At 48.0% G+C, this 27174-nt stretch overlaps 1 protein-coding gene and 2 non-coding genes across 3 annotated transcripts; 2 read left to right on the forward strand and 1 right to left on the reverse strand.

Annotated features, from left to right (window-relative positions):
- The first annotated feature begins 20 nt into the window (after nt 1-20).
- On the forward strand, nt 21-9445 carry ddx59 (DEAD (Asp-Glu-Ala-Asp) box polypeptide 59). Its single transcript, XM_056447752.1, is given in 14 exon segments — nt 21-316; nt 1593-1738; nt 1740-1759; nt 1762-1824; nt 1827-1888; nt 1891-1963; nt 1966-2076; nt 2079-2112; nt 4307-4487; nt 4565-4654; nt 6505-6756; nt 7663-7815; nt 8869-8997; nt 9100-9445. Coding segments are annotated over 14 exon segments (1731 nt in total). The 5' UTR covers nt 21-145; the 3' UTR covers nt 9346-9445.
- A 15714-nt stretch (nt 9446-25159) lies between these two features.
- trnae-cuc (transfer RNA glutamic acid (anticodon CUC)) lies at nt 25160-25231 on the forward strand. Its single transcript has one exon. It is a non-coding gene; the product is annotated as a tRNA-Glu (tRNA).
- Nucleotides 25232-26187: 956 nt separating this feature from the next.
- On the reverse strand, nt 26188-26259 carry trnae-uuc (transfer RNA glutamic acid (anticodon UUC)). Its single transcript has one exon. It is a non-coding gene; the product is annotated as a tRNA-Glu (tRNA).
- Nucleotides 26260-27174: the final 915 nt, after the last annotated feature.

Below are 27174 nucleotides of genomic sequence, written 5' to 3' on the forward strand. Positions count from 1 at the left end.
AGGTATGTCGTCACATTTGTGCGACTGTTTATAAGGAATTCTAAAAGCTGTGTGTGATTTGTCAGCTGCTAAAAGACGGATAATTCCTTTTTTTAAGCTTTCTATTGATTTCAGTTAGTATCTGTACGCTGAATGTGGTCAGAAAATGTTCATGCCGAGATCTCTAAAGCTCAAAAGAGCCTCCGAACCCCCTCAACAGCATCCCAAAAGAAGCAAACCGACATCAGAAGAAGACGCTGCGGTTTCTGCAGCTCCAGCTGTAAGCACAGAGGAGGTTCGTCAGACAGACAATGAAGAGGAGCAGCAGGAGGTTGAGGTACAGTTGGTTTTATATTCGCACATTCATTCATTTGTTAACAGTGACTAGGTCCCTGTATTGTTTACCATGCTACTTTCAGTGTTGGGTCTGAAAATCACATGTAACCTTACAGTTGTTGTCAAAATTATCAACCCTACTGTTATTTATTTATTTATTTATTTATATATATATTTTTAAACATTTCCCAAATTATGTTTAACAGAGCAGTATTTAATTGAGCCAAAGTTGGTTTTATATTCGCACATAAACTCATTTTAGAATAGTAAGCACTTTGGGTGCACTACTTTGAATGTTTGGTCTGAATAAGCATGTATATATGCCTTCAAAACAACATTAGCACTATTTCACTGACTGAACAATTTTGTACTTTGACAATCTTTGGCAGCTAATATGATTTCACTGCTTCGAATCTGCAAAGATTACTTTTCTGAAATTATATTAAGAAGGTTACAGTTCAAATATGCAAATATAAAATAAGCTTTACCTCAATCAGTATTTACTATAATATTTTTCTTCTGGAGAAAGTCTTGTTCGTTTATTTCGGCTAGAATATTATATTATATTATAATATAATATTATTAGTCTTCTTAAGCAATATTTTTTACGATGATTTGCCTAATTACCCCAACTTGCCTAATAAACCTAAGCCTTTAAATTGAATTTTAAGCTGAATACTAGTATCTTGAGAAATAAGAGTTGTTAAAATAATTCTGTAATACTGTAAAAAGAGTTTTTCATTCGAATAAAAGCATTTGACTGTTTTTGTGTTTATAGTTTGATATAGTTTGAAACCGATTGCACCAAAGCATTTAAGTTAAAAAAATAATCCAAATGAGTACTGTGAACTTAATCCATTTCAGTAAACGAAGCAATTTGAGCACAGTAAACCCCAATAAATGAAGAGAACTCAATCTAACTGAGTACTGTAAAACCCAATAAGTTAAGGCAACTCAAACTGTTTGAGGAAACCGATTGCTACAAACCATTTGAGTTTGATAGTCAGTACAGTTTCCCTTTTTAGAATTTGAAAATGGCCTACATTTCTGCAATTGTATTATATTACAGTATGTTATATTATTACAGTATATTATATATTACAGTATATTATAATACAGTAAATTATATTATAATACAGTATATTATAATGTATTACAGTATATTATATTATATTACAGTAAATTATATTATAATACATTATATATAATTATATTATATTATATTATATTATATTATATATATTATATAAAACCAACTTTACCCTAATCCGCTGCAGGAGCCGGTGAAGTCCTTCAAGAAGAGCCAGCGGTGGCCGGAGCCGGGACCCTGTGTGTGATGTGATGGGCGCTACGGCGAATACATCTGTGACAAAACCGACAACGACATCTGCAGCCTCGAGTGCAAAGCCGCTCACCTGGCCGCAGTGCGCAGACTTCGGTGATAAACTTTTAATAACAAAAACACACCAGAAGACTCTGAAACTACAAAGAGTTATTCCTACAAGGAGGATGCTTTATTTCTGAGCTGACGGAGGAGCAGATAGAGCGGGTTAAAGCCGAGCTGGGGATCGTAAGAGCGGGGGGGGGGAGGTCTGCAGGCCTGTCATTGAGTTTCAGCACTGTCGGTTCCCCGCAGCGCTCGAGAGGAATTGAAGGTGGCCGGGTATGAGGCGCCCACACCGGTGCAGATGCAGATGGTGCCCTTGGGGCTTACCGGGAGAGACGTGATTGCCACTGCGGACACAGGCTCTGGGAAGACCGTGGCTTTCTTTTGCCGGTGGTGATGAGAGCATGCAGGTGATGATGAGTGACATAATTTAGGAATATTCTTGTCAAATAATTCTGAGTAGTGCATTAGTAAAAAAGAATTATAATAATGTGTTATTTATATTGAGTATATAAATTGTTTAAAGGTCTGGCTACAAATTTCTTAAATTTTTTTATTGATTATTGTTTAGAAAAAACAATTGGTCAATTAGTCAGAATAACAAATGGTTTAATTTTTTTTGTCATTAAAAAATTATGGTTTTTGCACTACATATTGATCCCTTAGAGCACGGGTGTCAAATCCAGTTCCCGGAGGGCTTCAGCTCTGCAAGTTTAGTTCCAACTCTGCTTCAGCACACTTACAACTCAATAGTTTGATCAGGTGTGTTTAATTAGGGTAAGAAGCTAAACTTTGCAGAGCTGTAGTCCTCTAAGAACTGCATTTGACACCTGTGCCCTCAAAATGAAATGTTATCATTTACTCATCTTTCAGTTTTTTCCAAACTAGTTTAAGTTTTTTCTTCTGTTGAACACAAAAGAAGATATTTTGAAGAATATTGGAAACCAGCAACTGATTTTCATAGTATTTGTTTTTACATTGAAAGTAAACAGCTATACATTTCCAACATTCTTCAAAATATTTTTCTTTGTTTCCAAAGGTTTGGAACTAGTCGAAGATAAGTAAATAATGATTTACATTTTTGGGTAAACTATCTCTAGGCATTGAACTGTCTGATGAATGCCATCAATATAAACATGTCTGAAAACAGTTATATAGTTGTGCAATTAGTTTCAAATATTGTCATTTACAGCTTTTTTGTTAGCATAAAATAACAGCAAATAAGTATGAAATATTAACATAGAAATATTTGGTGGATATTTTCAGTCATAACTAATGAAATATTTGTTTTTAGATCTAAACTGTTAAAAAGAATATAAATAAAGAGAAATATTTCCAAAAAATTTGGAAAATAATTTAGTTATTTTATTATCAGGGCTTGACATTAATGTTTTTGATCACCAGCCACTGTGGCTAGTAGTTTTTCAATGTTACTAGCCACTTGGCATTTTCACTAGCCACAATTTTGTTGTTGGGAAAATATATTTTATATGCATAAATTTGACTTTGGCATGCTAAATTTACTTGATTTAGATTTTGTGTTATTTCCACATGCTTCCTCGTTTTGTGTTTCGTGAGCTTAGTCAATGAGCACGGGCAAATGGGTTATGGTTTCAAAGTGTCGCATTGCAGTTAGTTTTATTTGACTTTTTAGGGCTCAGCACTAGGGATTTACTTTTTTTTTTTCTCTGGCCTCACCAAACAAATTATTTTCTTGCCAAAATTTTAAATAATGGGTCGAAACAAGCAAAATCTAACCTTTTATTCAACAAAAATGTTCTTAAAAAAACAATTGACATTTAAAAAAAATATATTCTTATGTGTCTAGAACTATACACAACAGTCTGTCAAGGCTAAAGGTCCCAGATCACCAGTTACTATACTACTAATGGAGAGTTCATCTCCTATTAAAGCAATATTATTGTAAAGGATGATAATCGAACCACATAAACAAAAATAACTGTAAGCAAAAGAAAAAAAAACATTCTGTGTGCAATAATGAAAGGATAATCGTGCACATTAATAATATGTTCAAAGGATGGTTAAAGTGAAAGCGGCAACCGCTGCTGCTTACAATAGATCTCGAACTCTTGAAAGTAGCAGGACTTTGCATGCATGCGCACCGCTTTTTCCCAGTCTATTTCAAAGAGAAATGATTGTACGAGTTGCTTCATGCAAGGAAACGGGACATGGGAGCTTTTAAGCATTCACGCGCACCACATCTGAATGATGATGTGTGCTTGATTATCCTCTCATTCAGTATACATTTGCACGCATATTGACAAACAGTCATAAGCTAAAACTCTAATCTTTAATGATAAGACAGCACTAACAATTTAATATTTATTAAACCAGCCAAAGTGGCTAGTGGGTGTTAATGTCAAGCCCTGATATATTTTTTAACCATGTAAAAAAAGTCTGAGAATTAAAAATATGGTTTTTTTTTACAGAAGTGTTGTTGATGTTGTGGGATGTTGAATTATTAGTCATGACGTTGAATTATTAGCCAATCAGAATCAAGCATTCAGCAGCCCCATAAAAAAATAAATGTATTATGTTTGCTGGTTTTATTGTCCATGCTGTTTTTGCATTATTTTTCCAGAGTGAATCTGCGTCTCCTTCTTGTCCGGCGTGTTTGATCTTGACCCCGACCCGTGAGCTGGCCATCCAGATCGAGGAGCAGGCGAAAGAGCTGATGAGGGGTCTGCCCAACATGAGGACGGCTCTTCTGGTGGGGGGGATGCCTTTACCTCCACAACTGCATCGACTCAAGCACAACATCAAGGTATTGGGGTTGAGGTCAGGGTGATGTTTTGTCTATTAAGAGCTGTTTGTTTATTTGTGGAGGTTTGGTTTGTGCAGATTGTGATCGGCACTCCTGGACGCCTCCTGGAGATCCTGAAGCAGAAGGCCGTACGGCTGGATCATGTCAGGACTGTTGTGGTTGATGAGGTCAGCATTTATTTAGAAGCAAATGCATGTGTTTATATATTCAATGATATTTTGATGTTTAATATTACCTTTAATGTAAAAAAAAGGTGGAGGAGTTTAGTTATCTTGGGGTTTTGTTTATAAGTGAGGGAAGGATGTATCGTGAAATTGACAGGCAGATTGGTGCAGCAGCAGCTGTAATGCAGTTGATGTACCGGTCCATTGTGGTAATGAAGGAGCTGAGCCAAAAGGCAAAGCTCTCGATTTACCGGTCAATCTACGTTCCTACTCTTACCTATGGTCATGAGCTTTGAGTCATGACCGAAAGGACAAGATCTAGCAGGGTCCACCTTTATAGGTAGATTTGTCACCCGGGAGGAGCTCGGATTTGAGCCGCTGCTCCTCCACATCGAGAGATGTCAGCTGAGGGGGCTCAGCCATCTGTTTCGGATGCCTCCTGGACACCTACCTAGTGAGGTGTTCCAGGCATGTCCTACCGGGAGGAGGCCTCAGGAAAGACCCAGGACACGCTGGAGGGACTATGTTTCTCGGCTGGTCTGGGAACGGCTTGGCATCCCCCAAGCTGGAGGAAGTGTCTGGGGAGAGGGAAGTCTGGGGTCCTCTCCAAAGACTGCTGCCCCCGCGACCCGGCCCTGGAAAAGCAGACGAAAACGAGATTAGATGAATATCTAAGGATTTCAATATTGTTCATTAAAATATGAAAAAGGCTGATAAATGTGATTTTTATAAACATGAATTAAATGATTAAATAAATATATCTTTAGAATAATAATAATAATAATAATATTAATAATAATAATAATAACAACAATAATACCAATAATAATTAGTATTGTTAATATATAAAAGTGATTGTCCATCAAATGTATCATAACTGGGACAATTGCTTTTATTTTATATATATACATTATTCTTATTAGTATATTAACAAATATATATAAAAAAACAAGCAAATGGATAAACACATTTTGTATTTGTTTTGTATAATTTTTCTTTAAAAAGATAAGAACAAATTCATTCATTTTCTTTTCGGCTTAGTCCCTTTATTAATCAGGGGTCGCCACAGTGGAATGAACCACCAACTTATCCAGCATATGTTTTACGCAGCGGATGCCCTTCCAGCCGGAAACCCAACATTGGGAAACACTCATATACTCTTGCATTCAACACATGCACTACTGCCAATTTAGCTCATTCAATTCACCTATAGCGCATCTCTTTGGACTGTGGGAGAAACCGGAGAACCTGGAGGAAACCCACACGAACACGGGGAGAACATTCAAACTCCATGCAGAAATGCCAACTGACCCAGCTGGGGCTCAAACCAGAGAGCTGTGAGGCGATTGCGTTACCTGCTGCGCCACCGTGTCACGCCAATAAACAAGTTATGAAATACAAATTAATTTAATATTTAATCTAATCGACTCATTAAAAATATGAAATAACTTTGATTGATCGATTATTTATGTAATTGGATAATTAACTTTTACGATAAAAAGCATTAATTTACATTTAGTTATCGTTTCATTTAAATTCATTCAATTATAATAATAAAAACAGTTTTGAAATGTAAATGTAAAATATAAATGATTTTATTATGTATCATTCATCATTATTGATTGAATTCACGAAAAATATCAAAATAATATGAGATTTGATATTCATAAGTTTAAAAACACAAATACATCAATACAATCTATGCTTTAGTGATACATTTTTGTTTTTTAAATAATTGTCATAATAGCATTTTTTGAGTTAAAGAAAGAAAGAGAGAAATATAGAAGGGGGAAAAAAAGTTAAAAAGAAAGAAATTTTGCAATTAATGATGCCATTGTCAAACCCACCCACAGGCAGACACCATGCTGAAGATGGGCTTCCAGCAGCAGGTCCTGGATATTTTGGAGCAGGTCCCAGAAGACCATCAGACTCTACTGACATCAGCCACTATTCCCACCGGCACACAGCAGCTGGCAGAGCGTCTCACCCATGACCCGGTGACCATCACTATTGGCCAGAAGAACCAGCCCTGTGCAAACGTCCGGCAGATCGTCCTGTGGGTGGAGGAGCCCTCTAAGAAGAAGAAGCTCTTTGAGATCTTAAACGTAACAAATCATGCTGTAACTGCACTGTTTTACTTTTCTTACATCTTAATATGCAAGTTAACAAAAAAAGCCAGAAACAGAAAATGAAGCATTTTATAAAGCACAACCTAAAGAAAAATATGAATACATTCATTTGTTAAAGTTATACTAAACAATTAACATTTTAATAATTGTTGATCAAAAGTGAAATAAGAAACAAATTATATTTCATAATTATAAACAAATTACAATAATTTAATAATAATAATATTTGTTAAAAATATAAATTCTGATTAAATAAAACATTTATGATGATATACATACAGAATATTTCTTTAAATTAAGGAAATTATTTGATAAATGTGAATTCGCAAATGATAATATGAAATAATATAATGATTATTAATAATGCACTTTTTCTAACATTTCAGAATAATTGTCCATCAAGAACATAGAATAACTTAATTGACAAATAGGAATATTATATTATTATATTATATATATTATATTATATTATATTATATATTATATTATTATATTATATATATTATATTATATTATATTATATTTAATGATTTATTTAACAATTTGCAATTAAAATGATACAAATACTTTGTAGATACTTTATCTTTTCCATGTATTGAATGTGTAAATACATTTAATATATGTGTATATATATATATATTTATTTATTATATTATTTCACAATTTTAAATTTAAAATTGTAATAAAAACAATTAGTAGATACTGTATAATACCCTTATTATATCGAATGTGTCAAAATATATTATGTTTTATAACATATTATTTTTAATTATTTATTTCACATGTGTATATATTTAAAATGCATACAAATATTTATAGATATGGTATCTTTCCATGTATATTATTGAACGTGAAATGGTGTTTCTCTGTGTGTGTTGACAGGATGAAAAGCTCTATCAGCCTCCAGTGGTTGTGTTTGTGGATTGTAAACTGGGAGCTGATCTGCTGTGTGAAGCTGTGCAGAAGGTCATGAGCTTAAACACAGTTGCCATTCATTCAGACAAGATGCAGTGGGAACGCAACAAAATTGTGAAGGTAGTCTTTTTATATGATACGATTATAGTTATGATGTGCATTTATTAATGGGTTTTATTCAGTAAACTGAATGTGTCAGACTAGTAAAAAGTGACTGAAGAGCAACCCACAAATTTCCCAAAAATATATTATCTTAGTGAGTGTTTTGAGGATCACCTTTTAGGATCTTTTGATTAAATTGACAGTTAATTAATTTAAAATGTAATTTGTTTTAGAGTATGCTTAGAGGTATTTTATTTTATTTTCCCCAAGAGCTAGTTTGAATTATATTATTTTATATATTTGTATCATATTTTGCTGTAGTTTGTATATATTTTTTATTTTACATTTTATATTCCATGAATTATATCATATTCGTGTGTGTTTAGAGTCTCCTTATTAGGTTGTTTGATTACATTTTAAATAAAATTTGAATATTTGTTTAAGGGCCTCTTCATGAGTGCGTTCAAACTATTATTTATATATTTATTTATTATATTATATTATATTAATTATATTATATTATATTAATTATATTATATTATAAATCTGAATGAGTTTACATTTATTCATTAATTTACTTTATAGAAACAAATATTCTGAATTATATACATCATGAATGTATTAATTTATTCAGTATTCATATTTAACTATTATCATAATACAATTGTTGAAAATATTATTTTCCTAAAGGCCAATTATAATTGTCCCCCTATATTTTGTATAACATTTGATAAACAATTATTAAAGGTTAAGTATAATTTTAGTAATGATTATATTATATTAATTATATTTTTCAATACATTTACTTTATATAAACAAATATTCTGGATTATTTTATCATAAATATTATTATAATAAAACTATTGAAAATATTATTTTCATAATTACCAATTATGTTTTTTTTCCCAAAAATTTTATAACATTTGATAAACAATTATTAAATGTTAAATATAGTTCTAACAATTATGTTATATTATGTTATGTTATATTATATTATATTATATTTATTATATTAATTTATTATATTATATTATATTATATATATTATATTATATTATATTATATTATCAGGGTCTCTTGGAGGGTCAGTTTGACGTGGTGATCAGCACTGGGATTCTGGGTCGAGGTTTAGACCTGGTCAATGTTAAGCTGGTCATAAACTTTGACATGCCGTCCAACATGGATGAATACGTCCATCAGGTACAACTTCACACACCACACACACACGCTGAATACTGTCATAGCGAATAATAATGGCTAATTGTTAATAACTCCACCATCACCTTCATATGAATGCTTCAGATCGGCCGAGCGGGTCGTCTGGGCCACAGAGGCACCGCCATCACCTTCATGAACAACAACAACAAGCGTCTGTTTCTGGAGATGGTGAAGAGAGTGAAGCCCACCGGCTCCATCCTGCCCCCGCAGATCCTAAACTCGCCACATCTGCATGAGCAGCAGCGCAGAGACAAGCAGAAACATACACAACACACACATAGCCTCTTACACCTCATACAACAATACGACAAGAGGTCTGCAAGGAAATAACAGGTGAACTTCGGATTATTAAAGGATTTGTTGAGGATTTTGTCATTTGTGTTTTTAGTAAATGCTATGAATGAATTAAGCAAATGTTCCTTTAGACAATAAAAACTATATGTATATGTATATGTATGTATATATATATGTGTGTATATGTATGTTTTTTTTTTCAAGGTCAATTTATTAGTAAATTGATAAAAACCAGGTTGATATTATTAAACCCCCTTAAAAATATTTTTTCAAGTATTATTTTTTATATTTATTTAGTTAACCTAGCAAATTGCCCCAGTTTGCTGCCGAGTGTGACGCAGCTGGTATAAGAATCAGCATTTCCAAGTCCGAGGCCATAGTGCTCCACCGGAAAAGGGTGGTTTGCCATTACCAGGTTGCAAGAATGTCCTTATCCCCCGTAGCAAATGCATGTGTTTATGTATTCAATGATATTTTGATGTTTAATATTACATTTAATATAAAAAAAAGAATAAATGCATCAATATAAAAATAAATGTAAAATAAAATATAAAAATAAAGAAGTAAATATAATAAATTATGAATAAATTATAAATATAAAAAAAATAAGATTTGCGTAATGCAGAGTTAACCATTTAGTACAATTTAATAAAATATGAAGGTATTAAATTTTTTATTTAAATACATTTACTTGTTTATGTATACATGTATTTATGTAATATTAATTAATATTATATTGAATATCTAATATCTATTAGATATGATTATAATATCTTATATCTAATGAATATCTATTAAAAAGGTTCAAAGAAAGCCCTTTAGGTGGAGGAGTTTAAGTATCTTGGGGTTTTGTTTATGAGTGAGGGAAGGATGGTACGTGAGATTGACAGGTGGATTGGTGCAGCGGCAGCAGTAATGCGGTTGATGTACCGGTCCATTGTGGTAAAGATGGAGCTGAGCTGAAATTCAAAGCTTTCGATTTACTGGCCAATCTACATACCTACTCTCACCTATGGTCAAGATCAAAAAGACAGGATCTCAGAACCAAGCGACTGAAATGAGTTTTCTTAACTGGGTGGCAGGGCGCACCCTTAAAGATAGGGTGAGGAGCTCTGTCACCCGGGAGGAGCTTGGAATAGAGCTGCTGCTTTTCCACATCGAGAGAAGTCAGCTGAAGTGGCTCAGGCATCTGTTTCGTGGATGCCTACCTAGGGAGGTGTTCCAGGCATGTCCCACCAGGAGGAGGCCTCGGGGAAGACCCAGTGCACGCTGGAGGGACTATGTCTCTCGGCTGGCCTGGGAATGCCTTGGGATCCCCCTGGAGGAGCTAGAAGAGGGAAGTCTGGGATTCTCTCCTAAGACTGCTGCCCCCGCGACCTGGCCCTGGAAAATCGAGCGAATGAATGAATAAATTAATGAATAAATGAATGAATGAATGGTTAACCTTAATAAACCTATATAAGTTTGTAAATTCTACTTTAAATTAAACACTAGTATCTTGCAAAATAACTAGTAAATATTATGCATTTTCATCATTAAACAAATATGAAACACCCTTTCTTACAGCCTTTAGTTGTTGTTTTAAGTTAAAAATTGAATCAAATACAGTGCCAAATAAATCTTATTATTTTTTAATATAATAAATATTTTTTAAGACGGTTCATTCCGCTGTGGCGACCCCAGATTAATAAAGGGACTAAGCCTAAAAGAAATGAATGAATGAACTATTTTTTAATTTTATATATAACTATATTAAAGTCTTATTATTGTTACATTTCTACATAATGTGATATGAATAAAATAATGCTAAAGTTATGACTGTTATGCTTTATTGAGATCAGCATAAACTAAACACAGTAAAATAAAAAAGTATGGTTACATGTTATCAAATAGTTTTTAAAAAGAATTTAAATTATTCCAAGGGAAAATGTGCAAATAATTTCCCGTCACTCTTTTTTTATGAACATATAGTCTTTAACTAACCAACTTAATCAACTGTATTTATAAATAATAAATATAACATTTAGAAATATATTATATATATATATATAATATATATATATATATGTAGTATATATTATATGATTCAAGTGTGATTAGTTCAGTATTTTAATCAAAAATGCAATTTATGTTGTAATAATAATGTAGTATGTAGTTTAAAAATACTAGTTAAATATACAAAGAAACATTTAAGTTTATAAATATTATATTGGATGCAATTAAGTTTGTAATTTCATGTCTATGGTGTATATCTACATATTCAACTATAAATAACCAAATACTGTAAGAAAGAAACATTTACATTTCTAAATATTATCTTGAATATAACTACAATGTATTTACAATGTAACGACAAAGTAAATGCGCACAAGATAAAAGTTTGTAATTAGATCTAAGATGTAATTACACTGTGTAGTTTAAGAGTACGTCCATATAATCAAAGTTTGTACTGCGTATGTACTGCGTATATTTACATTTAAATACACAAATACTGTACATGAAATATACAAGAAACATTTAAGCTGATAAATATTATCTTGGATGTAATTACAATTTAAAAGCAATGTAATTGCAATGTAACAACACAGTAATTGGACACAAGATAAAAGTTTGTAATTACATGTCCGCTGTGTATATTCATGTACACAATTATAAATAACCAAATACTGTACATGCAATATATAAAGAAATGTTTACAATTAAAAATATGATCTTGGAAGTAACTACAATGCAAAAACAATGTAATGACATAGTAATTACATCCAAGTAAATAAGCAATGTAAGCAATGTATAAGCAATGTAATGACATAGTAATTGCACACACGATAAAAGTTTGTAATTACATGTGTACTGTGTATATTTATGTATACAATTATAAATAACCAAATGCAGTACATGCATTATACAAAGAAATATTGAAGTTTATAAATTTTATATTGGAAGTAACTACAATGTAATTAAAATGTAACGACACAGTAGTTACATTCAAGATAAACGTTTGTAATTGCATATATGTATACTGTGTACATTAAAGTATAAACTATAAATACACACTACTAAAAACGTATAAAGAAACGCATTGAATATTATCTGGGATGTAATTACCATGTAATAGCAATGTAATTACATTCAAGTTTATAGTTTGTAATTACATGTGTATTGTGTATATTAACGTAAATATGAATATTTGAATACTCAAATACAGTACATGAAATATGCAAAGAAACATTTACGTTTATAAATAACATCTTGGATGTAGCTACAATATATTTACAATGTAAATACAATGTAATGGCATTTGTAATTACAATGTAACGACAGTAATTGCACGCAGGTTCAAACATGTTTATAATTTTGATTAAAGTTTGTTATTAGAGAAAGGTTCCCTCAATGTTACTTAGTTAGACGCAGAAAAGGTGTTTGATCGATTGGATTGGACATACTTGAATCAAACACTAGCATACATGAGATTTTATGACACATTTATTAAATGAATACAAATATTTTATCAAAATCCGAAATCGAGAGTTTGGGTAAATGGTCACTGCTCAGAGTTTTTGATTTGGGAAGGGGAACGAGACAGGGAGATGCTATGTCTCCTGTTTTGTTCGTTCTAAGCATTGAACCATTAGCTGAGAGTATAAGATGCAATCAACATATACAAGAAATTACAGATGAAAATGGAGACTGTCAAAAGATTGATAGGGGGCCAGCTACTGTCCCTGGGTGGCAGTTTGGGCTCTTGAGGGCCCCTTGTCCTCCAGCTGAAGGGTCTGTGACCCCAGCAGGCTGCCCCAGGGGCCAGCTACTGTCCCTGGGTGGCAGTTTGGGCTCTTGAGGGCCCCTTGTCCTCCAGCTGAAGGGTCTGTGACCCCAGCAGGCTGCCCCAGGGGCCAGCTACTGTCCCTGGGTGGCAGTTTGGGCTCTTGAGGGCCCCTTGTCCTCCAGCTGAAGGGTCTGTGACCCCAGCAGGCTGCCCCAGGGGCCAGCTACTGTCCCTGGGTGGCAGTTTGGGCTCTTGAGGGCCCCTTGTCCTCCAGCTGAAGGGTCTGTGACCCCAGCAGGCTGCCCCAGGGGCCAGCTACTGTCCCTGGGTGGCAGTTTGGGCTCTTGAGGGCCCCTTGTCCTCCAGCTGAAGGGTCTGTGACCCCAGCAGGCTGCCCCAGGGGCCAGCTACTGTCCCTGGGTGGCAGTTTGGGCTCTTGAGGGCCCCTTGTCCTCCAGCTGAAGGGTCTGTGACCCCAGCAGGCTGCCCCAGGGGCCAGCTACTGTCCCTGGGTGGCAGTTTGGGCTCTTGAGGGCCCCTTGTCCTCCAGCTGAAGGGTCTGTGACCCCAGCAGGCTGCCCCAGGGGCCAGCTACTGTCCCTGGGTGGCAGTTTGGGCTCTTGAGGGCCCCTTGTCCTCCAGCTGAAGGGTCTGTGACCCCAGCAGGCTGCCCCAGGGGCCAGCTACTGTCCCTGGGTGGCAGTTTGGGCTCTTGAGGGCCCCTTGTCCTCCAGCTGAAGGGTCTGTGACCCCAGCAGGCTGCCCCAGGGGCCAGCTACTGTCCCTGGGTGGCAGTTTGGGCTCTTGAGGGCCCCTTGTCCTCCAGCTGAAGGGTCTGTGACCCCAGCAGGCTGCCCCAGGGGCCAGCTACTGTCCCTGGGTGGCAGTTTGGGCTCTTGAGGGCCCCTTGTCCTCCAGCTGAAGGGTCTGTGACCCCAGCAGGCTGCCCCAGGGGCCAGCTACTGTCCCTGGGTGGCAGTTTGGGCTCTTGAGGGCCCCTTGTCCTCCAGCTGAAGGGTCTGTGACCCCAGCAGGCTGCCCCAGGGGCCAGCTACTGTCCCTGGGTGGCAGTTTGGGCTCTTGAGGGCCCCTTGTCCTCCAGCTGAAGGGTCTGTGACCCCAGCAGGCTGCCCCAGGGGCCAGCTACTGTCCCTGGGTGGCAGTTTGGGCTCTTGAGGGCCCCTTGTCCTCCAGCTGAAGGGTCTGTGACCCCAGCAGGCTGCCCCAGGGGCCAGCTACTGTCCCTGGGTGGCAGTTTGGGCTCTTGAGGGCCCCTTGTCCTCCAGCTGAAGGGTCTGTGACCCCAGCAGGCTGCCCCAGGGGCCAGCTACTGTCCCTGGGTGGCAGTTTGGGCTCTTGAGGGCCCCTTGTCCTCCAGCTGAAGGGTCTGTGACCCCAGCAGGCTGCCCCAGGGGCCAGCTACTGTCCCTGGGTGGCAGTTTGGGCTCTTGAGGGCCCCTTGTCCTCCAGCTGAAGGGTCTGTGACCCCAGCAGGCTGCCCCAGGGGCCAGCTACTGTCCCTGGGTGGCAGTTTGGGCTCTTGAGGGCCCCTTGTCCTCCAGCTGAAGGGTCTGTGACCCCAGCAGGCTGCCCCAGGGGCCAGCTACTGTCCCTGGGTGGCAGTTTGGGCTCTTGAGGGCCCCTTGTCCTCCAGCTGAAGGGTCTGTGACCCCAGCAGGCTGCCCCAGGGGCCAGCTACTGTCCCTGGGTGGCAGTTTGGGCTCTTGAGGGCCCCTTGTCCTCCAGCTGAAGGGTCTGTGACCCCAGCAGGCTGCCCCAGGGGCCAGCTACTGTCCCTGGGTGGCAGTTTGGGCTCTTGAGGGCCCCTTGTCCTCCAGCTGAAGGGTCTGTGACCCCAGCAGGCTGCCCCAGGGGCCAGCTACTGTCCCTGGGTGGCAGTTTGGGCTCTTGAGGGCCCCTTGTCCTCCAGCTGAAGGGTCTGTGACCCCAGCAGGCTGCCCCAGGGGCCAGCTACTGTCCCTGGGTGGCAGTTTGGGCTCTTGAGGGCCCCTTGTCCTCCAGCTGAAGGGTCTGTGACCCCAGCAGGCTGCCCCAGGGGCCAGCTACTGTCCCTGGGTGGCAGTTTGGGCTCTTGAGGGCCCCTTGTCCTCCAGCTGAAGGGTCTGTGACCCCAGCAGGCTGCCCCAGGGGCCAGCTACTGTCCCTGGGTGGCAGTTTGGGCTCTTGAGGGCCCCTTGTCCTCCAGCTGAAGGGTCTGTGACCCCAGCAGGCTGCCCCAGGGGCCAGCTACTGTCCCTGGGTGGCAGTTTGGGCTCTTGAGGGCCCCTTGTCCTCCAGCTGAAGGGTCTGTGACCCCAGCAGGCTGCCCCAGGGGCCAGCTACTGTCCCTGGGTGGCAGTTTGGGCTCTTGAGGGCCCCTTGTCCTCCAGCTGAAGGGTCTGTGACCCCAGCAGGCTGCCCCAGGGGCCAGCTACTGTCCCTGGGTGGCAGTTTGGGCTCTTGAGGGCCCCTTGTCCTCCAGCTGAAGGGTCTGTGACCCCAGCAGGCTGCCCCAGGGGCCAGCTACTGTCCCTGGGTGGCAGTTTGGGCTCTTGAGGGCCCCTTGTCCTCCAGCTGAAGGGTCTGTGACCCCAGCAGGCTGCCCCAGGGGCCAGCTACTGTCCCTGGGTGGCAGTTTGGGCTCTTGAGGGCCCCTTGTCCTCCAGCTGAAGGGTCTGTGACCCCAGCAGGCTGCCCCAGGGGCCAGCTACTGTCCCTGGGTGGCAGTTTGGGCTCTTGAGGGCCCCTTGTCCTCCAGCTGAAGGGTCTGTGACCCCAGCAGGCTGCCCCAGGGGCCAGCTACTGTCCCTGGGTGGCAGTTTGGGCTCTTGAGGGCCCCTTGTCCTCCAGCTGAAGGGTCTGTGACCCCAGCAGGCTGCCCCAGGGGCCAGCTACTGTCCCTGGGTGGCAGTTTGGGCTCTTGAGGGCCCCTTGTCCTCCAGCTGAAGGGTCTGTGACCCCAGCAGGCTGCCCCAGGGGCCAGCTACTGTCCCTGGGTGGCAGTTTGGGCTCTTGAGGGCCCCTTGTCCTCCAGCTGAAGGGTCTGTGACCCCAGCAGGCTGCCCCAGGGGCCAGCTACTGTCCCTGGGTGGCAGTTTGGGCTCTTGAGGGCCCCTTGTCCTCCAGCTGAAGGGTCTGTGACCCCAGCAGGCTGCCCCAGGGGCCAGCTACTGTCCCTGGGTGGCAGTTTGGGCTCTTGAGGGCCCCTTGTCCTCCAGCTGAAGGGTCTGTGACCCCAGCAGGCTGCCCCAGGGGCCAGCTACTGTCCCTGGGTGGCAGTTTGGGCTCTTGAGGGCCCCTTGTCCTCCAGCTGAAGGGTCTGTGACCCCAGCAGGCTGCCCCAGGGGCCAGCTACTGTCCCTGGGTGGCAGTTTGGGCTCTTGAGGGCCCCTTGTCCTCCAGCTGAAGGGTCTGTGACCCCAGCAGGCTGCCCCAGGGGCCAGCTACTGTCCCTGGGTGGCAGTTTGGGCTCTTGAGGGCCCCTTGTCCTCCAGCTGAAGGGTCTGTGACCCCAGCAGGCTGCCCCAGGGGCCAGCTACTGTCCCTGGGTGGCAGTTTGGGCTCTTGAGGGCCCCTTGTCCTCCAGCTGAAGGGTCTGTGACCCCAGCAGGCTGCCCCAGGGGCCAGCTACTGTCCCTGGGTGGCAGTTTGGGCTCTTGAGGGCCCCTTGTCCTCCAGCTGAAGGGTCTGTGACCCCAGCAGGCTGCCCCAGGGGCCAGCTACTGTCCCTGGGTGGCAGTTTGGGCTCTTGAGGGCCCCTTGTCCTCCAGCTGAAGGGTCTGTGACCCCAGCAGGCTGCCCCAGGGGCCAGCTACTGTCCCTGGGTGGCAGTTTGGGCTCTTGAGGGCCCCTTGTCCTCCAGCTGAAGGGTCTGTGACCCCAGCAGGCTGCCCCAGGGGCCAGCTACTGTCCCTGGGTGGCAGTTTGGGCTCTTGAGGGCCCCTTGTCCTCCAGCTGAAGGGTCTGTGACCCCAGCAGGCTGCCCCAGGGGCCAGCTACTGTCCCTGGGTGGCAGTTTGGGCTCTTGAGGGCCCCTTGTCCTCCAGCTGAAGGGTCTGTGACCCCAGCAGGCTGCCCCAGGGGCCAGCTACTGTCCCTGGGTGGCAGTTTGGGCTCTTGAGGGCCCCTTGTCCTCCAGCTGAAGGGTCTGTGACCCCAGTGGGCTGCCCCAGGGGCCAGCTACTGTCCCTGGGTGGCAGTTTGGGCTCTTGAGGGCCCCTTGTCCTCCAGCTGAAGGGTCTGTGACCCCAGCAGGCTGCCCAGGGGCAGCTACTGTCCCTGGGTGGCAGTTTGGGCTCTTGAGGGCCCCTTGTCCTCCAGCTGAAGGGTCTGTGACCCCAGCAGGCTGCCCCAGGGGCCAGCTACTGTCCCTGGGTGGCAGTTTGGGCTCTTTGAGGGCCCCTTGTCCTCCAGCTGAAGGGTCTGTGACCCCAGCAGGCTGCCCCAGGGGCCAGCTACTGTCCCTGGGTGCAGTTTGGGGGCCCCTTGTCCTCCAGCTGAAGGGTCTGTGACCCCAGCAGGCTGCCCCAGGGGCCAGCTACTGTCCCTGGGTGGCAGTTTGGGCTCTTGAGGGCCCCTTGTCCTCCAGCTGAAGGGTCTGTGACCCCAGCAGGCTGCCCCAGGGGCCAGCTACTGTCCCTGGGTGGCAGTTTGGGCTCTTGAGGGCCCCTTGTCCTCCAGCTGAAGGGTCTGTGACCCCAGCAGGCTGCCCCAGGGGCCAGCTACTGTCCCTGGGTGGCAGTTTGGGCTCTTGAGGGCCCCTTGTCCTCCAGCTGAAGGGTCTGTGACCCCAGCAGGCTGCCCCAGGGGCCAGCTACTGTCCCTGGGTGGCAGTTTGGGCTCTTGAGGGCCCCTTGTCCTCCAGCTGAAGGGTCTGTGACCCCAGCAGGCTGCCCCAGGGGCCAGCTACTGTCCCTGGGTGGCAGTTTGGGCTCTTGAGGGCCCCTTGTCCTCCAGCTGAAGGGTCTGTGACCCCAGCAGGCTGCCCCAGGGGCCAGCTACTGTCCCTGGGTGGCAGTTTGGGCTCTTGAGGGCCCCTTGTCCTCCAGCTGAAGGGTCTGTGACCCCAGCAGGCTGCCCCAGGGGCCAGCTACTGTCCCTGGGTGGCAGTTTGGGCTCTTGAGGGCCCCTTGTCCTCCAGCTGAAGGGTCTGTGACCCCAGCAGGCTGCCCCAGGGGCCAGCTACTGTCCCTGGGTGGCAGTTTGGGCTCTTGAGGGCCCCTTGTCCTCCAGCTGAAGGGTCTGTGACCCCAGCAGGCTGCCCCAGGGGCCAGCTACTGTCCCTGGGTGGCAGTTTGGGCTCTTGAGGGCCCCTTGTCCTCCAGCTGAAGGGTCTGTGACCCCAGCAGGCTGCCCCAGGGGCCAGCTACTGTCCCTGGGTGGCAGTTTGGGCTCTTGAGGGCCCCTTGTCCTCCAGCTGAAGGGTCTGTGACCCCAGCAGGCTGCCCCAGGGGCCAGCTACTGTCCCTGGGTGGCAGTTTGGGCTCTTGAGGGCCCCTTGTCCTCCAGCTGAAGGGTCTGTGACCCCAGCAGGCTGCCCCAGGGGCCAGCTACTGTCCCTGGGTGGCAGTTTGGGCTCTTGAGGGCCCCTTGTCCTCCAGCTGAAGGGTCTGTGACCCCAGCAGGCTGCCCCAGGGGCCAGCTACTGTCCCTGGGTGGCAGTTTGGGCTCTTGAGGGCCCCTTGTCCTCCAGCTGAAGGGTCTGTGACCCCAGCAGGCTGCCCCAGGGGCCAGCTACTGTCCCTGGGTGGCAGTTTGGGCTCTTGAGGGCCCCTTGTCCTCCAGCTGAAGGGTCTGTGACCCCAGCAGGCTGCCCCAGGGGCCAGCTACTGTCCCTAGGTGGCAGTTTGGGCTCTTGAGGGCCCCTTGTCCTCCAGCTGAAGGGTCTGTGACCCCAGCAGGCTGCCCCAGGGGCCAGCTACTGTCCCTGGGTGGCAGTTTGGGCTCTTGAGGGCCCCTTGTCCTCCAGCTGAAGGGTCTGTGACCCCAGCAGGCTGCCCCAGGGGCCAGCTACTGTCCCTGGGTGGCAGTTTGGGCTCTTGAGGGCCCCTTGTCCTCCAGCTGAAGGGTCTGTGACCCCAGCAGGCTGCCCCAGGGGCCAGCTACTGTCCCTGGGTGGCAGTTTGGGCTCTTGAGGGCCCCTTGTCCTCCAGCTGAAGGGTCTGTGACCCCAGCAGGCTGCCCCAGGGGCCAGCTACTGTCCCTGGGTGGCAGTTTGGGCTCTTGAGGGCCCCTTGTCCTCCAGCTGAAGGGTCTGTGACCCCAGCAGGCTGCCCCAGGGGCCAGCTACTGTCCCTGGGTGGCAGTTTGGGCTCTTGAGGGCCCCTTGTCCTCCAGCTGAAGGGTCTGTGACCCCAGCAGGCTGCCCCAGGGGCCAGCTACTGTCCCTGGGTGGCAGTTTGGGCTCTTGAGGGCCCCTTGTCCTCCAGCTGAAGGGTCTGTGACCCCAGCAGGCTGCCCCAGGGGCCAGCTACTGTCCCTGGGTGGCAGTTTGGGCTCTTGAGGGCCCCTTGTCCTCCAGCTGAAGGGTCTGTGACCCCAGCAGGCTGCCCCAGGGGCCAGCTACTGTCCCTGGGTGGCAGTTTGGGCTCTTGAGGGCCCCTTGTCCTCCAGCTGAAGGGTCTGTGACCCCAGCAGGCTGCCCCAGGGGCCAGCTACTGTCCCTGGGTGGCAGTTTGGGCTCTTGAGGGCCCCTTGTCCTCCAGCTGAAGGGTCTGTGACCCCAGCAGGCTGCCCCAGGGGCCAGCTACTGTCCCTGGGTGGCAGTTTGGGCTCTTGAGGGCCCCTTGTCCTCCAGCTGAAGGGTCTGTGACCCCAGCAGGCTGCCCCAGGGGCCAGCTACTGTCCCTGGGTGGCAGTTTGGGCTCTTGAGGGCCCCTTGTCCTCCAGCTGAAGGGTCTGTGACCCCAGCAGGCTGCCCCAGGGGCCAGCTACTGTCCCTGGGTGGCAGTTTGGGCTCTTGAGGGCCCCTTGTCCTCCAGCTGAAGGGTCTGTGACCCCAGCAGGCTGCCCCAGGGGCCAGCTACTGTCCCTGGGTGGCAGTTTGGGCTCTTGAGGGCCCCTTGTCCTCCAGCTGAAGGGTCTGTGACCCCAGCAGGCTGCCCCAGGGGCCAGCTACTGTCCCTGGGTGGCAGTTTGGGCTCTTGAGGGCCCCTTGTCCTCCAGCTGAAGGGTCTGTGACCCCAGCAGGCTGCCCCAGGGGCCAGCTACTGTCCCTAGGGTGGCAGTTGGGCTCTTGAGGGCCCCTTGTCCTCCAGCTGAAGGGTCTGTGACCCAGCAGGCTGCCCCAGGGGCCAGCTACTGTCCCTGGGTGGCAGTTTGGGCTCTTGAGGGCCCCTTGTCCTCCAGCTGAAGGGTCTGTGACCCCAGCAGGCTGCCCCAGGGGCCAGCTACTGTCCCTGGGTGGCAGTTTGGGCTCTTGAGGGCCCCTTGTCCTCCAGCTGAAGGGTCTGTGACCCCAGCAGGCTGCCCCAGGGGCCAGCTACTGTCCCTGGGTGGCAGTTTGGGCTCTTGAGGGCCCCTTGTCCTCCAGCTGAAGGGTCTGTGACCCCAGCAGGCTGCCCCAGGGGCCAGCTACTGTCCCTGGGTGGCAGTTTGGGCTCTTGAGGGCCCCTTGTCCTCCAGCTGAAGGGTCTGTGACCCCAGCAGGCTGCCCCAGGGGCCAGCTACTGTCCCTGGGTGGCAGTTTGGGCTCTTGAGGGCCCCTTGTCCTCCAGCTGAAGGGTCTGTGACCCCAGCAGGCTGCCCCAGGGGCCAGCTACTGTCCCTGGGTGGCAGTTTGGGCTCTTGAGGGCCCCTTGTCCTCCAGCTGAAGGGTCTGTGACCCCAGCAGGCTGCCCCAGGGGCCAGCTACTGTCCCTGGGTGGCAGTTTGGGCTCTTGAGGGCCCCTTGTCCTCCAGCTGAAGGGTCTGTGACCCCAGCAGGCTGCCCCAGGGGCCAGCTACTGTCCCTGGGTGGCAGTTTGGGCTCTTGAGGGCCCCTTGTCCTCCAGCTGAAGGGTCTGTGACCCCAGCAGGCTGCCCCAGGGGCCAGCTACTGCTCCCTGGGTGGCAGTTTGGGCTCTTGAGGGCCCCTTGTCCTCCAGCTGAAGGGTCTGTGACCCCAGCAGGCTGCCCCAGGGGCCAGCTACTGTCCCTGGGTGGCAGTTTGGGCTCTTGAGGGCCCCTTGTCCTCCAGCTGAAGGGTCTGTGACCCCAGCAGGCTGCCCCAGGGGCCAGCTACTGTCCTGGGTGGCAGTTTGGGCTCTTGAGGGCCCCTTGTCCTCCAGCTGAAGGGTCTGTGACCCCAGCAGGCTGCCCCAGGGGCCAGCTACTGTCCCTGGGTGGCAGTTTGGGCTCTTGAGGGCCCCTTGTCCTCCAGCTGAAGGGTCTGTGACCCCAGCAGGCTGCCCCAGGGGCCAGCTACTGTCCCTGGGTGGCAGTTTGGGCTCTTGAGGGCCCCTTGTCCTCCAGCTGAAGGGTCTGTGACCCCAGCAGGCTGCCCCAGGGGCCAGCTACTGTCCCTGGGTGGCAGTTTGGGCTCTTGAGGGCCCCTTGTCCTCCAGCTGAAGGGTCTGTGACCCCAGCAGGCTGCCCCAGGGGCCAGCTACTGTCCCTGGGTGGCAGTTTGGGCTCTTGAGGGCCCCTTGTCCTCCAGCTGAAGGGTCTGTGACCCCAGCAGGCTGCCCCAGGGGCCAGCTACTGTCCCTGGGTGGCAGTTTGGGCTCTTGAGGGCCCCTTGTCCTCCAGCTGAAGGGTCTGTGACCCCAGCAGGCTGCCCCAGGGGCCAGCTACTGTCCCTGGGTGGCAGTTTGGGCTCTTGAGGGCCCCTTGTCCTCCAGCTGAAGGGTCTGTGACCCCAGCAGGCTGCCCCAGGGGCCAGCTACTGTCCCTGGGTGGCAGTTTGGGCTCTTGAGGGCCCCTTGTCCTCCAGCTGAAGGGTCTGTGACCCCAGCAGGCTGCCCCAGGGGCCAGCTACTGTCCCTGGGTGGCAGTTTGGGCTCTTGAGGGCCCCTTGTCCTCCAGCTGAAGGGTCTGTGACCCCAGCAGGCTGCCCCAGGGGCCAGCTACTGTCCCTGGGTGGCAGTTTGGGCTCTTGAGGGCCCCTTGTCCTCCAGCTGAAGGGTCTGTGACCCCAGCAGGCTGCCCCAGGGGCCAGCTACTGTCCCTGGGTGGCAGTTTGGGCTCTTGAGGGCCCCTTGTCCTCCAGCTGAAGGGTCTGTGACCCCAGCAGGCTGCCCCAGGGGCCAGCTACTGTCCCTGGGTGGCAGTTTGGGCTCTTGAGGGCCCCTTGTCCTCCAGCTGAAGGGTCTGTGACCCCAGCAGGCTGCCCCAGGGGCCAGCTACTGTCCCTGGGTGGCAGTTTGGGCTCTTGAGGGCCCCTTGTCCTCCAGCTGAAGGGTCTGTGACCCCAGCAGGCTGCCCCAGGGGCCAGCTACTGTCCCTGGGTGGCAGTTTGGGCTCTTGAGGGCCCCTTGTCCTCCAGCTGAAGGGTCTGTGACCCCAGCAGGCTGCCCCAGGGGCCAGCTACTGTCCCTGGGTGGCAGTTTGGGCTCTTGAGGGCCCCTTGTCCTCCAGCTGAAGGGTCTGTGACCCCAGCAGGCTGCCCCAGGGGCCTGCCTACTCTCCCTGGGTGGCAGTTTGGGCTCTTGAGGGCCCCTTGTCCTCCAGCTGAAGGGTCTGTGACCCCAGCAGGCTGCCCCAGGGGCCAGCTACTGTCCCTGGGTGGCAGTTTGGGCTCTTGAGGGCCCCTTGTCCTCCAGCTGAAGGGTCTGTGACCCCAGCAGGCTGCCCCAGGGGCCAGCTACTGTCCCTGGGTGGCAGTTTGGGCTCTTGAGGGCCCCTTGTCCTCCAGCTGAAGGGTCTGTGACCCCAGCAGGCTGCCCCAGGGGCCAGCTACTGTCCCTGGGTGGCAGTTTGGGCTCTTGAGGGCCCCTTGTCCTCCAGCTGAAGGGTCTGTGACCCCAGCAGGCTGCCCCAGGGGCCAGCTACTGTCCCTGGGTGGCAGTTTGGGCTCTTGAGGGCCCCTTGTCCTCCAGCTGAAGGGTCTGTGACCCAGCAGGCTGCCCCAGGGGCCAGCTACTGTCCCTGGGTGGCAGTTTGGGCTCTTGAGGGCCCCTTGTCCTCCAGCTGAAGGGTCTGTGACCCCAGCAGGCTGCCCCAGGGGCCATGCTACTGTCCCTGGGTGGCAGTTTGGGCTCTTGAGGGCCCCTTGTCCTCCAGCTGAAGGGTCTGTGACCCCAGCAGGCTGCCCCAGGGGCCAGCTACTGTCCCTGGGTGGCAGTTTGGGCTCTTGAGGGCCCCTTGTCCTCCAGCTGAAGGGTCTGTGACCCCAGCAGGCTGCCCCAGGGGCCAGCTACTGTCCCTGGGTGGCAGTTTGGGCTCTTGAGGGCCCCTTGTCCTCCAGCTGAAGGGTCTGTGACCCCAGCAGGCTGCCCCAGGGGCCAGCTACTGTCCCTGGGTGGCAGTTTGGGCTCTTGAGGGCCCCTTGTCCTCCAGCTGAAGGGTCTGTGACCCCAGCAGGCTGCCCCAGGGGCCAGCTACTGTCCCTGGGTGGCAGTTTGGGCTCTTGAGGGCCCCTTGTCCTCCAGCTGAAGGGTCTGTGACCCCAGCAGGCTGCCCCAGGGGCCAGCTACTGTCCCTGGGTGGCAGTTTGGGCTCTTGAGGGCCCCTTGTCCTCCAGCTGAAGGGTCTGTGACCCCAGCAGGCTGCCCCAGGGGCCAGCTACTGTCCCTGGGTGGCAGTTTGGGCTCTTGAGGGCCCCTTGTCCTCCAGCTGAAGGGTCTGTGACCCCAGCAGGCTGCCCCAGGGGCCAGCTACTGTCCCTGGGTGGCAGTTTGGGCTCTTGAGGGCCCCTTGTCCTCCAGCTGAAGGGTCTGTGACCCCAGCAGGCTGCCCCAGGGGCCAGCTACTGTCCCTGGGTGGCAGTTTGGGCTCTTGAGGGCCCCTTGTCCTCCAGCTGAAGGGTCTGTGACCCCAGCAGGCTGCCCCAGGGGCCAGCTACTGTCCCTGGGTGGCAGTTTGGGCTCTTGAGGGCCCCTTGTCCTCCAGCTGAAGGGTCTGTGACCCCAGCAGGCTGCCCCAGGGGCCAGCTACTGTCCCTGGGTGGCAGTTTGGGCTCTTGAGGGCCCCTTGTCCTCCAGCTGAAGGGTCTGTGACCCCAGCAGGCTGCCCCAGGGGCCAGCTACTGTCCCTAGGTGGCAGTTTGGGCTCTTGAGGGCCCCTTGTCCTCCAGCTGAAGGGTCTGTGACCCCAGCAGGCTGCCCCAGGGGCCAGCTACTGTCCCTGGGTGGCAGTTTGGGCTCTTGAGGGCCCCTTGTCCTCCAGCTGAAGGGTCTGTGACCCCAGCAGGCTGCCCCAGGGGCCAGCTACTGTCCCTGGGTGGCAGTTTGGGCTCTTGAGGGCCCCTTGTCCTCCAGCTGAAGGGTCTGTGACCCCAGCAGGCTGCCCCAGGGGCCAGCTACTGTCCCTGGGTGGCAGTTTGGGCTCTTGAGGGCCCCTTGTCCTCCAGCTGAAGGGTCTGTGACCCCAGAAGGCTGCCCCAGGGGCCTGCCACTCTCCCTGGGGTGGCAGTTTGGGCTCTTGAGGGCCCCTTTTCCTCCAGCTGAAGGGTCTGTGACCCCAGCAGGCTGCCCCAGGGGCCAGCTACTTTCCCTGGGTGACAGTTTGGGCTCTTGAGGGGCCCTTGTCCTCCTGCTGAAGGGTCTGTGACCCCAGAAGGCTGCCCAAGGGGCCAGCTACTGTCCCTGGGTGGCAGTTTGGGCTCTTGAGGGCCCCTTGTCCTCCAGCTGAAGGGTCTGTGACCCCAGCAGGCTGCCCCAGGGGCCTGCCACTCTCCCTGGGGTGACTCTCTCCTCTCCAAGAGGAGGTTAAAAGCCAAAGTTTCTTTTATGCATGTTTTATCAGAGCACTTAGGTATTGCTGCAGCTCAGAGACTGTCACAGAGCATGTGACAGTCCCTCCCTAGAAGAACTGTGATCCAGGGTCTGAGACTTTCTCCTCTCCAGGAGGAGTTTACAAGCATTAGATTTATTTTTGTCAGAGCAGCTGCAGCATACTTGAGTAGAGGCCCACAGCTAGGCTTAAGAGCAAGCTTTTGCCAGCTCTTCCCTGGTGGTCTAGTGGTTAGGATTCGGCGCTCTCACCGCCGCGGCCTGGGTTCGATTCCCGGTCAGGCAATTTCCTTTTTACCTCCATGGTGAACTTTGAGCTCTAGCGACGAAGAAATAATCGAACTGCACAGGCATGAAAGCGCTCAGAGCTGCTTTCGTGCCTGTGCAGTTCGAATACGTCTTAGTCGCTAGAGCTAAAAACACCTCCTTCGAGCTGAACCAGCGACCTAAGGAATGCCAACATCCCACCTACAGTCCTCCGCTCTACCAACCGAGGTATCGAAGGCTTACGAGAGTCTTCCACAAGCCCACCCCCTTAAGGTTGCTGCAGTTTGACTGCTGGGCAAAAAGGGCAGAAGCAAAAACGCTCAAGCGCTTCACTGCCCCTCTTGCACAAGTACCACTCATTCATTTGCGCACTCTTTCATACACAGTCTCATGGTTTCCGTAAGCTAGAATCTTTTGATCCAAAGTCATAAGTGTTATCCTTTGTGCCACTGGCACTCTGTTAAGCACCTTGTTAGCACATTGTTTGAAACAAGGACAAGGCTCTGTCAACCTGGAGTTCCGTCACCACACCACACTGACAGCAAAGCAAAAAGCTTGTTAGCTTGTTACTTGTAATAAGGACACGGCTCTGTCAACACGGAGTTCATTCAACGCATTCTGGGCTTTGTTATTATGTCAGGTTGTGGTGTTGATAGGATGCTCTTACAGAGCATGTGACAGTCCCTCCCTAGAAGAACTGTGATCCAGGGTCTGAGACTTTCTCCTCTCCAGGAGGAGAACTTCGAGCTCTAGCGACTAAGACGTATTCGAACTGCACAGGCATGAAAGCAGCTCTGAGCGCAAAAGACCTCCTTCGAGCCAGCGACCTAAGGATTGCCAACATCCCACCTACAGCCCTCCGCTCTACCAATTAAGCTATCGAAGGCTTACAAGAGTTTTCCACATGCCCACCCCCTTAAGGTTGCTGCACTTCAACTGCTGGCCAAAAAGGGCAGAAGCAATAGGGTTCCAGCCTTCCCATACCGGGAGTCGAACCCAGGTCGCCTGGGTGAAAACCAGGAATCCTGACCGCTAGATCATATGGGAGCTATCACTTGTATCACTGCTCCTCCAAAGCAGCCGGAACCAGAGGCAAAGGGTAGGCAAATTTGACTGTGGCTGCATTCAGGACCTGTAATCTCTACACGGTCTTAGTTCTCCGTCACCCTTGTTGACCCTGGAATGCTTAGAACTCTGCAGAATCAGGACGTGCACATATTACACACATGAGACACTCTATAAATATACACTTTATACATATACACACACGATACACTCGATACATATGTACACATGATACACTCTATACGTATACACAAATAATACACCCTATACATATAGACACATGATACACTCTACACATATACACACATGATACACTCTATACATATACACACGATACACTCTATACATATACATACATGATACACTCTATACATATATACACGATACACTATACATATACGCACATGATACACTCTATACATATACACAGAAAACACTCTATACATATACACAAATAATACACTCTAAACATATACACACATGATACACTTTATACATATACACACAATGCACTCTATACATATGATACACTCTATAAATATACACACAATACACTCGGTACATATACACACGATACACTCTATACATAAACACACATGATACATTCTATACATATCCACACACGGTACACTATATACATATGCACACATGATACACTCTTTACAAATACACATGATACACCCTATACACACACGCGATATGTCTCTGGCGTGAGAGGAATATATATATATATATATATATATATATATATATATATATATATATATATATATATATATATATATATATATATATATATATATTTATATACAATACACTCCAAACATATATACACTCTATACATTTACACACATGACACACCCTATACATATACACACACGATACAGTCCTGTCAGG

The sequence above is a fragment of the Danio aesculapii genome, chromosome 22, assembly GCF_903798145.1.
Source record: "Danio aesculapii chromosome 22, fDanAes4.1, whole genome shotgun sequence".
In the NCBI taxonomy this organism is placed as follows: Eukaryota; Metazoa; Chordata; class Actinopteri; order Cypriniformes; family Danionidae; genus Danio; species Danio aesculapii.